Source organism: Cyprinodon variegatus, unplaced genomic scaffold, assembly GCF_000732505.1.
Source record: "Cyprinodon variegatus isolate N-32 unplaced genomic scaffold, C_variegatus-1.0 Scaffold954, whole genome shotgun sequence".
Classification (NCBI taxonomy): Eukaryota; Metazoa; Chordata; class Actinopteri; order Cyprinodontiformes; family Cyprinodontidae; genus Cyprinodon; species Cyprinodon variegatus.
In genome coordinates this window covers 119,984-131,999 of record NW_015151407.1, presented here as the reverse complement: position 1 = coordinate 131,999, position 12,016 = coordinate 119,984, and the positions used below count along the sequence as shown (strand labels likewise).

The 12,016-nt window shown below is 37.4% G+C and overlaps 1 protein-coding gene across 2 annotated transcripts in view; it reads left to right on the top strand.

Moving 5' to 3' along the window:
- The window catches only part of polrmt (polymerase (RNA) mitochondrial (DNA directed)), a 71,031-nt gene extending 68,113 nt beyond the window's left edge, over positions 1-2,918 (top strand). For both annotated transcript variants that reach the window (XM_015398713.1, XM_015398712.1), the window contains one exon: positions 2,202-2,918. In XM_015398713.1, the coding sequence (XP_015254199.1) occupies positions 2,202-2,251 (50 nt within the window). In that variant the 3' untranslated portion in view covers positions 2,252-2,918. The remainder of the gene's footprint in view (positions 1-2,201) is intronic.
- The last annotated feature ends 9,098 nt before the right edge of the window (positions 2,919-12,016 follow it).

Here is a 12,016-nt window from a genome sequence, read left to right as displayed (position 1 = left end):
CCTCAGAGGTTGAGACAATGTTGTGGACCAAACAGCATCATGAGGTCAAAGGAACACACCACACAGGTCAGGGACCAAGTTGTGGTGCGGTTTAAAGCAGGCTTAGGCTGTAAAAATTCCCAAATTTCCCAACTTCACAAAGAAGTGTTCAATCCATAACCCGGAAATGGAAAGAGCTCTGCAGAACTATAGACCTACCAGTGCAAGGCCGTTCATCTAAACTTACAAGGAGAGCACTTAAGCAGCCAGGACAGTCACTCTGCATGAACTGCAGAGATCCACAGCTCAGGTGTGGAGTCTGTCCATGGGATAACTAGTTCTCATGCATTGACAAAAATGTGGTCTTTATGGAAGCGTGTCAAGAAGAAAACCATTATTGAAAGAAAAGCATAAGAAGTTCAATTTGCACTTCGCTAGAAACAATGTTGAGGATACAGCAAGCATGTAGAAGAAGTTTGCTGATGAAGATTCTCAGTCATCCAGGTCACGGTCATTTCCAACTAGAAGAAGTTGCTTTGGTAGGACAAGATCTAACACTCTGAACACACCATCTCCACTGTCAGATATGGTGGTGGCAGTATCATGCTGTCAGGGTCCTTCTCTTCTAGCCTGGCCAGCCAAACTAATTTACATCGTATACACAGTACATTAGTCTGGTCTATTAGTCTAGTATAGAAATGTTAACAGCTTTTTTTGGGACGTGATAAAACTGAATCCATAAAACAAAGCTCCATTGCTCCTGCATTTTTTTCTGTTATGGTTATGGAGAAGCAATGTAGCATTTTGAGCCCGCCTTCCGTGCTGTGATTGGTCAGCTCTGTTTTAGACCAGAGAGTCTGGAGCCTAACTGACCTGGAAAAACTGAGGTGGTCAGAATACTTCTCTTCAGTAGAGGCAGGAAAGATAGTCAAAGTCGATGGGAAGATGGATGGAGCCAAATACAAAAACCTATTGTCTTCTGCAACAAATGCGGTTCCAAGTACGTTTGTGATTATACATACTGACTGAGATGTTAAGGTTAGGTTGAGAACACATGATGAAAAATTAAAACATTAGGACAATATTATCGTCTTCTTGGTATTTAACATTGTCCGTCATGTTTTTGAAATGTGATACGCCACCATATTACTTAGCAAATTAATTTAAACCAGTCATGATCTTTTGAGGATTCTGAGAGGCTTGTAAACTCAAATGGCACCAACTTTCAATCTAATCCTGATGCTTGACCCTGGCAGCTTATTGGTGCAGAGTGTGCTTTAAATGAATGGGTAAAATGGATGATCAAAGAGGTGCTGCCAGTCCCAAAACATATCCTCAAAATATGAATGTGATCTTTAGTACATGACTTAATAATGTTTCAATTTTTAATGTTTATAATATAAGAAAATGACTGTAGAGATCAGATCCATGATGCAGATTCATCCTTGAGGTGATCAACTACAGGCCAGGACTACAGCTACTGCTCTTTGGTCATCTCTTCTTACAAGAACTAAACTATCATTTTGTCTTGTTCCAGTTTTTGTCAAATTAATAAAACAGAGGTTAATAAATGTTCAGTTTGAAAAACAGACTGTTTGAGGCTTTTTTTCCTCATTTTGTAAAAACAAAGAAAATAATTGGCATTTTGAAAATAGGTAAACCCTTCAGTAATAAATATACTTTATGAGAATTACCATGATCAATCCCATCTTATAGTTGCTGAGCACCTTTTTGTGTCTCTCCATTAGTGATTTAACATTTCCTGTGTGGTGATGAGTTTTTGAGCTTGGAAAGCCTCCTTCCATCACTCTGGGCTTTATCTCTGTGCACACACTATCCAATTCAATATTTTTATTTAGAGGAAAATGTAATTTACATTAATTAAATGATTTTAAACAAAAAATTACAATGTTATTAATGTACAATAACTGGCAGAACTAATGTTGTATAAATTTTAGAACCAAAGTCTTTGTTTATTGTGTATTTTTTCCACATTGAAGTTACAGATATTGAGTTTATTCTTTCTTTAAGTATTTCCTTTTCCTATAGAGTGTTTGAAATGTTTTTATCCTACAGCACAAAATTCACCCAACCCATTGCAGCCTATTTTCTAGCTGTAACCTTTGCAATGATTAGCAGATGGAACGTAGTGCAGTTGTACTGTGTAACCTCTGCCCGCTGACTCTAACCCGCCCTGACATCCTTGCCTTCTGTCTCTCCAGGTGATTTTGATCTCCAACGGGTGAAAGAGTCCACTTACTTCTTTAGCTGAGAGGCCCGCAAGGATGAAGAGGGCTTAAAGAGAAGAGAGGAATTGACTGGGGCCAGCAGGGAGGCTGCTGGCCCCGGAGTCTCGACAGGCTGTGTCTCTCCTGCAGAAGAGAGGACATTGATCCAGCCGCGCCCTGCCTGGCCCATAAAACTAACTGGAGCTCCTGGAGAAGCTCACAGACACACACACACAGTGAACTCGTCAGATTAACTTACGTCGACCGAAGGATAAGGTGGCCTGGATGCTCATCAAGGCGAAAAATGAGAGAATAAGCGTCAGATGGAAACGCTAAGACTTCAGTCGCTGAAAGGAAATACCTCGTATGCCAGATGTATATTTAGGCACATATTTGTGTATATTTGCCAAACTTAACAAGATGTGAACTTTGCTGGTCTGTCCATTAGCCAGAAACACTTCTGCTGCTCAATCATACTTTTCTTGCAAACTGTAATATGAGCTAATGGGTGATCTGAGTGGGTGGGTGGGTGTGGGTATGTGTGTGTTAAATGCAATAAGACTAAAAGGCAGAAAGCTCTGACTGTCCCTCCCAATGTTTAGATTGATCAGTAACTCACTGCTCTTTTTAAAAGGAGGGAGAAGATAAATTATTCTAAGTATTTTTCTCATCTGGGAAAACTGAGCTTTCAAATAAATGCGTTTCCTAATGTTTCTTTCTTTTCTTTCAATCAAACAAGGGTGATGCGTTCTTTGTCCTTAAATGGGATGAATGAGGAATTTTTAGTGATGTCTGCATACAGTGTATATGAATACTGTTTTGAGATGAAGGCCCTCCTTTTTAATGTGCCACAAAGCCTTTCATTGCTTCGCTAATCAGCTCGGATCTTTTTTTTTTTTCTGGGCCAGAACCAAATCTCGATGTATAAATAGAAAGAGTACTTATCTGCTCATCGCTGCAAACATTACAGAGCTTTCAGACAAAAGGTGCTGCCGGCGTTCAAAGGCGAAGGAAGCTGCGCCGCCGAACACAGCCGTCCTCAGTCCCAACGTTCCTATTTTATGATGCGGATGGGAGTTCATTTTTATCAGTTATTTAGATTTTCTGGTGTAAATTATATGTGGTTTGAGTTAAGAATGATATAAGATATGAACTTCCATTATGTAAGGCCGCACTGCTTTCCATGCATTTGAAATATTTTGATTACAACGGATTAAAAAAATATATATATAGGTATTTAATGTTAATTTAAGATGTAGAACTTGTTCGTTCTCCGATTGTATTCGTTTTCTCTGTGAGTAAAGGGAACCTGACACCAGTACTTAGCAGGGCTGAATACTTAAATTGCTGTTCAAAAATAACTAATCACCTGGATTGTTTTTTTGTTTATTTTATCTTGGCTGGGTTTTTTTTATATTGACTTTTTTATACAATCAAATGTAGCACAAAGTTAAGGATATTTTTACTTATTTATTTAAAAATAATAAGCGTGGCTTGCATGCTTCACCCTGATGTCCTTAAAATAACAAAAAATAACTTTCCTTCTATTTAGACAATACATTAGATTTGCATATTTTTTTGTGATTGTAGCATGAAAAATGAAGAAATGTCAAGGTGTGTGAATAATGTTGAATTGGGCTACATACTGGAAATAGTGCAGTTAATCTGATTTTTAACCAAAGAAAATATTTAACAGAAGTTTCATTTCCTCCCTTTCTTTTTATTTTGCTTTAATAAGCCAATCAAATGTTTTCTTCAGTAAACTAAGCCAAAGTCTCCTGCTCTGCATACCTCCCTTATCATAGAGCTAGCTTTCAAGGGCAAGCTATCTAATATGATGTGCTTTCAGGAACTCGGCATGCATCACATTTCATACCACAGCTGTCTTGGGGGTGGATGGCGTGCCATGACCTCAGCACTCAACTGTGCTCCTAGATAAATGCAGCGATGCTACAGAGTATCGATGTAGCTGGATGGAGAGTGAAGAAGTGAGTGTCGGTCAGCTGTAAAACATGCTATAGCACTTAAAATAGCTGAACAAGTTGCAGGTTAATGTGAGAGAAGAGGTCAGGTCTGGATGCAGCCCATCTGTTATTTGGGACGGTTGGTGCCGTTTAGACTGCAGCGGATCCACTAAGGAGAGCTAACAGGATGTTTTAAGATGATCTCTGAACAAAAAGATGCCAATTAGATTAATGGGCCATGGGACGCCATTTTTCAACAATATTTGTGATACATGAGTAACCCTTTCTAAATTAAATGTGTGGTACTTCAATTAGCTTTTTTTGTCATTTAATGTTTAGAGTATGAATGAGCAGCTTAAGAGGCCTGTAACCAACAGGGCTCTATGAGTGGCCTTATGATTGGACATTTTCCTTTTGACATCTTCATGTGACTGAAAAAAGGTAACTTTGGAGGATAAAAGCTGCTATAGGAGGCCTTAAAATGTACTAGCAGAGTACAGCTGTATTTCTATACATCAGATGCAGCTTTGAATATTGTTATTCCTTTTAAATATGTCTTTTATAATGTTAAATGAATGTGGAGGGGTTTTTTTTTCAACAATATAGTATTTAAATACGATTGGTCATTAACTGTGTTATTATCTGATTAAAATGTGTTTGTCTTACAGAACCATCAGTTTTACTGTTAAAAATTCAATTTAGTATACATATATCTTTTTTTACTTGACTTACAGTTTCTGGGATTTTTCTGTTTCCCTTTGGTGTAAATATGTATTTTATTTAATGAGAGTAAAATAAATCTATATATCTCATACACTCCTTTATATCCTACACTCCTGGAACTTTATATTGAACTGCGTTTGTTAAAATCAACCTGAAAATGAAATATTTCTGCAACTACCACTCTGGGCTGGTGAAAGAAAGATCATTATCTAAAGAAAAATGGTCACTAATAATTTTGGTAAAAATAACACGCTGGATACCTTATCATGGAAACTTCAAGAAAGATTTTCATTTTATTCTAAATGAAAATCTGGTTAAGTAACAAAAAAATAAACAAGTAGAAAAGAAATCAATCAGTTACATTTTTTATTTTAAACTTGCATATTTTCTAGACTCATTTTTTTATTTTAAAGCTAACTGTTTTATGTTTTAGTACACCTTTCAAATTACAAAAAAAATTTCAATAAATATATAGCAGATATTTGGATAAATGGAAGAATACATGTGAAAATAAAAAAAGGATTTCCATGGCACAGATGAAGGACAGAGATTTGAATAACTATAATATATATAATTAATTTATTTTCCTATGTAGAAAAAAAATCCCATTTTTAGATCCTGGTATATGCAAAAGAGCTTAATAGAGCACAAGGTTGTGCAAAGAGAGACAGAAATCATCCCTCTCTCAGTTAATTTCAAACTTACAAGAAGTTATGCTAGAACAGAAAGTACTGTCCTATTATTGGAGGAAATCATACAAAGTATAAACAACAGGTTAATAACACTGGAAGTCATGATAGTGGAAAATAATTATAAATATGTTTTTTTCACAGTATGAATTTACTAAAAACTATCCCTCCTACGTTTGCAACAAATTTGCCCACATCTATAAATACTGGACTATTTGCCCAGAGCTGGATTTATGTTTGATTAAAGTTTTCCTCAGACATACAGTCTTTATCTTACACTCTTCAAACACAACATTTTTTAAGCTATAACTGTCTTGTACACATGCTCTGGCTTTTTTCTTTTGCACTTTCAGGAAGCTGTCAGGGATTCTTGCTTTTGACTGTGTAGTTTCTATGTTTGGCTCTTTACTGGCATGATGCAGAATGGGAGTCAAGTGGAGGACTCTAAATTGGTCAGGAGTGTGTCTACGTTAGCGATAAAGTAAGGAGCTGTTGATGGTGTTTCCCTGTCTCACACTCAAAGCATGTACGATAACTCCCGTCAACCATGAGCACAAATAGAAATCTAAGCTGTTAGAAGCAACTATCTCAGTCACTATTTGAAAAACAATATCTAATACTAACAGCTTATTTCTTGGTCCCATCACAGATATATTATACTTTAGCTTGTTTGCAAAACCTTATTGGTTTAAAACCTCAAGCAAAGAATGAATACAAACCTCCGATTAAAGCATTTACTGTGCTGTACCACAATTAGCCTGTTCAGTACCGGACCTGTAGAATAGACACATTTCTTAAATACCGTAGATCCTTTTGTAAAACAAAAAATAGGCAAAAATGTTTTCAAAAGTACAAATCACACCCTGATCTGACGAAACTTAGGAATAGATGAACAACAAAGTCTTTCTCATCTAGTCTTGAAAGGGCAACAAATTATTTTTTAATGTTTGGATAATTTATAGATCACACTGAGGGCCGATATAGACAAAAGGGCAGTGGTGTCAGTTACCAAGCTACCAAAATTACTCCAAGGTTACATCGACCACTCATCCAGAAGGGCCATAAACATATCAAAAACATGTAAAACATTGCAGGCCTCAGTTAATGTAACTGTTTATGATTGAATAATTAAAAAAAAACTGGGCAACCATGGAGGTTTTTAAAGCACTGCGGACAAAAATTAATTATAAGGCAAATCATACACACCCCAAGAAATATCTTTGAGATTCCCAACACTTCAGGGAAAATTTTAATACAGGCAAGACAAATGTGGACCCTCATGGAAGGGGTGAGTCCCGTCGCAGCTGAGCTTTGGTGCTTTACTGCTTCAGGACATTGATCACATGCAAAACCTGATGGTGACTCCCTACCCATCTGTCAGGACCATGCATCATGTCAAGTACACTTTGGAAATGGTGCAGGACAACAATCTAAGCACACAAGCTAGTCCAGCTCTAAACAAAGATGAATGAAAGCACTGTGATGGAAAAGAGTTACCACTAATGATGGCAGCTGCTGCAATCTGGCTTAACACAGGAGTTTGTTTGGTTTAGAAGAGTTACTTTTTCACAATGGTTCAGTTAGGTTTCGTTTTTTTTCCCCCTTAAAAATATCCTGGGCATGCTTCAGTGGCGCGATGGTTGGCATGCATAACCCATGTACGGAGGCCATAGTCCTTGACGTAGTCTGGCCTGTGCTCCTTTACCGCATGTTTCTCTGTCGTACTCCCTTTCCTCTCAGACTACTATACAGTAAAGAGCCACCGCTAAAATAAAAAAAGAATTTATTGAGTTTTTCTTTGCAGTGTGTTAAAATGTGTTTGATGATCTGACAAGTAAAAAAAAAAAAAAAAAAAACATAACCAAATCCTAAAAGGACACATACATTTTAACAGCACTGTATGTACCTTCATTCATTGAACAACAGAAAGCAGTGTGTGGGTCTTTCAGGGAGATCGTTCTCCAAACAGAGACTCCATCAGGAAGGGAACACTATACAAGTGTTAGCTGCTATCTGCCAGACATGCCAAAGCTGGAAGCCACTCCATGATAGCTGGACCACTCACTCTCACCGCCGGGACTTTGATTCTCTTGCCAGGCTCCAGGGCTCCCCAGCCTATCTGCTGCCCTGTGGTGTCGAGAAAGCCCTGCACTCAGCAGCTGCAGTAGCGGGGAAGCAGAGTGTACAGGCAGACCTGGAGGGTAGAAAACTAGGCCATATTTCTCCGACCGCAGGGGAGAGGAAGCAGGAGGCAGCACAGTGGGAAAACAACGACAGGTGATGCAGCGATGGCAGGTGTGTGTTTGTGCACATCAGGGAAGTCAGTGTGAGATGCTCTGACCTTTATTGTAACTGACAGGTAGTGATGCCTTGATTAACAACCATCCAACACACCTGATACAGCGATGCTTCAGTGACTTAAACTGACACTACGTTGCCCTTTTCACATCATCGACTTTTCCAATTCGTTAAATTAAAAGTGGGTTTAGAAGGAGAAATAAAAACAGATAACTTCATTTTTAAATAATGCTATATATTTCTTAAGTCTGATATGTCTGTTTCAAGGCAGTAACTTATAAATATTGAGTTTTAAAAAATATTATTTAGAGCCCCTATTATTATTTAGAGCCCTTACATGTATCCATTTCAGTGATATTGAGTGTAACATTTGACTTTCATTCATTTTTTTCTGAAATATATCTATTTTTCCTCAGTAAATCTGTGTCAAAAGTATTCAAGCAAGTGTCAAACCAGTTTGAGCCTGTTTTGTTGATTAGATTTTTCCATCAGTTAGAAATAAGACAACATTAAACAAGAAGATTGATTTGGTTTTGGTTTTTACTTGATAAATATTTTGCATACAAGCAGTGGTATTGGCCATTCCAGTCAGAAACCGGTTCTGTGTACAAGAGTTATCTCTGGAGTGAAATGGGTATTCCTAATCCAGACCATAGAAGCTGAAAGTAGTCAGAAGTGTTATTTTTACAGTAAAGTAACTATTGGGCCATCATTGGCTGTTTACACAGCTTCCATAGGAAGTGTGTTGCCTCTTATGCGTGGAGCTGTTGAAGCACTTTTTAAACTAAAAGAAAACATGCCTCTACCTTATAACACGATAAGCTTTTTTTGGGCTCCTGAGGGCAGAAATCAAGCCTTACATTTGATACGCCTCTCAAGAGATCAGCCAGAAAATGACATAACAGAGTTATGGATTTTTTTGTTAACAAGCGAGGCAGTACAGATGCATTTTATAATGTATCATTTTGATTCATTACCTGTCATAGCTCCAAAACGGCAGACTACTTTTATGGCAAGTCTTTCTTGGGTCGAGAGTTTGGTGTGTTGATATTTGGGGGAGTGCTGGCCTAGTGGTTAGAGCTGTGAATGTTGAGAAGTACCCTGTTCGATCGCCACATCCTCCAATCTTGGTTCCTGAGCAAGACCCTTTACCCCACACTGCTCGCCAGGTGCCACACAATGGCAGCCCAGTGCTCCCCAATGGGATTGCTCAAAATGCAGAGAGTGAATTTCGCTATTGTGGGACAATAAAGGGTTTTACATTTTTATTATGTGTGTTGAATAACTAACTGGTCATTCACTGATATCATTAATGAGTTGGGATATATAATTTAAGTCTGAAATATTTGTACGAGAAACTACAAGATCACTACACATGGTATTGGGAGAGTCGTACTGTAGAAGCTATGCTTGCTGACATTGATGCTACGAGACCCATTCATCTATCAACATTGTCGGCAAGCCACTGATGTTTTGGAGGAACCAACACAAAGCCCCGATCTCAGTCTCTGAAGAAAGTTTTGGAGCAAAGCGACCAGCAAACCTGAGTTAGGATGAATAGACCAAACTTCCAGCAAAATACCATGAGAAAGTTGAGAAAGCATTTATCTCATAACATTTCTCCCTGTACATACACAATTGGGGATGGAGCTCAAAAGAAAGATAGCATCATTTGCGCTTTGCATTATACGTTGTAAAATTTATTGGCGAGTGTTTTACCTGTGCTCCCCATAAACCAGCAGCTGTCTGAATACAGCACACAGTGGGTCACATGAACAATGAGGAGAGGCTACAGCAGCCAAGACAATTTCTCTTGTATATCATTATAAATGGTGGAAAACTGTTTAAAATAGGAAACTTGCTAGCTTCTTTATTATATCTTTAAAAATCTTGCCAGAGAAACTGCACAAAATACAAAACCCTACTCAGTCAAGAGTTGGGTACAGTCAGCAAAAATCCTGGAGACTGAAGGTAAAGTTTAGTTTAACCGGGACCTAATGTGGGAGAACAATTGGTTTAATTGCAGTGTCAACCTATATAAATCCCTACAATTAATAAAAAAACTATATTTTAAAAGTGTGCAATTGTTTTCTATTTCAAATAGGTGTTAAATAACAGTCTATACTTGTTTTTATAATTGGGAAAGTTACGTTTATGGATACTGGACCAGCACAAAGGTATGATAAAATTGTAAGTGATGTTTTAAGATGTTGAAACTTATCAGGTCTCTATGCATTTTGTTGCTCTTGGTAAAAGTTTGATGACTCAACTAAACTTGCTTTTACCCAAACGTGGATTAATGTAGCGGCATGTTAAGACTAATGTGCAGCCAGAGAGGCAGAAGAAAGTGTAGTCGATACAAGCGTCACTGTCAGGTAGGCAGAATGGGTTTCTTGTAAATTATTGATATTTCCCAGTGGATGGATGGGCCCAAGATAGAGGGTGTAAAATGAGAAGCTGGACAAACATTACATTTTTGTGCATGACATTTAGACCTTGAAATGTAACAAATGCAGTATTTCACCATGATAGATGGTATTCAAACACGGCTTAGTTCTGGTTTCAGAGGCAGAACAGCAGATATTAAATTCTGTCTTTGAATGATGGGCAATAACATGACTATAAAAAAGCAGAGGCGGTCACTGTAACATGCTTTTACTTGAAGAGTTTCTTCTATTTGTAAAGTAAATAAACAGTTTTTGTGCTTTTCTTTAAAACACGGTAACCAGAAATGAATCACCTTAAAAGGTATTACACTCAGTACTCGAGTTGAGGGGGGACGGCATCCCCCTTATTAAAAAAAATCGTAAAAATCATCCCCCTTCTTAAATAACCATCCCCCCTGTGACATTTTATTGCAGAACGTGTAAAATTTCTACTGTATATTAACAGTAATGGCAATAATATTTCCCTTTCAACATTTGGTGGGCTGTGGGTTTACGAGTACCTTGATGAATTAATAAATAAAATCAAAGAAGTGCCCTACCATGACTATGAAGCTGATCCCAGTGGGGAAATTTGCCCTCTGCATTTGTCTCTAACCCTGTAAGGGCAGTGATAGCCATGCCGGTCCAGGGACTGACTGCAGTTCTACAGTATGGTGCTTTGGTCAAGGTCAATGACCGGCGTAGCTGACATGTAACAACCATACCATGCATATTGCTTTAGATTAATAGACTATATTAATTAGGCTATGTATGCTTCCAAAAAAAAAAAAATTCCACCATCCCCCTTCTTTTCTTTTTTATTCAACTAGACTACTGATTACAGTGTATTTAATTTGTTTGTATCCATTTTAGCTGCTCCCATATTCAGGGAGCACCAGGGAAATCATTATTATTTGCTCATCAGACAAAGTTTTTATACTGTTTGTCCTTCTTGCAGGAAAAAGAACTCAGGTGCCCCACATGGCAGTGAAATACCTAAATAATCTCCTACAGTATATACACTGTATTTAAATACAACTCATTAATTTCCATTTCCATAACTAACTAGAAGAATAAGGAAAGGAAATAAAGTTCTCAATACAAAAATTTACACTACTAAATACATCAAAGGAATTAACTAGCTGCTATTTTGTTTTCTTAAACAGAACTCAAGCATGTTACCTTGTGAAGCCTTTTGTCTTCAGGCTTAAAAAATTTATTAGTTTCAGTACTAGATTTACGATAGGTGGATCAATATTTTAAGAGCTGACAACATGCCATTTGAGAAGAGATATAACAGATTTAAAATAAGTAAGAATGTCCAGGAGGATGTATAAGTGAAGCTTGAGTGAAAAAATCAAAATAAATATCTAATAATATGAGAAATTTAAGTAGTAGAAAGTTGGGCTTTATGAAGGTTTAGGAAATATAATCAGAGAAAACAGCTTTGCCAATGCAGATGCCTCCATAAATGCTGTTGCAGCCATGCATGAAAAAGTGCGCATGGCACAGATGTTATCTTTACCAGTGCCTTGTGGGTTTACTTAGGGATGAGCAGCTGAGTTTCTGTAACATTTATATAACATTAATATGTGTGCACAGAGGAAAATTTTTAAAATAACAAACAAAACCTTTTGTCAGATATTTGATAAGGTCCATCTAAGGTCCATCTGTGATATGTGAAACTTATATATATATATATATATATA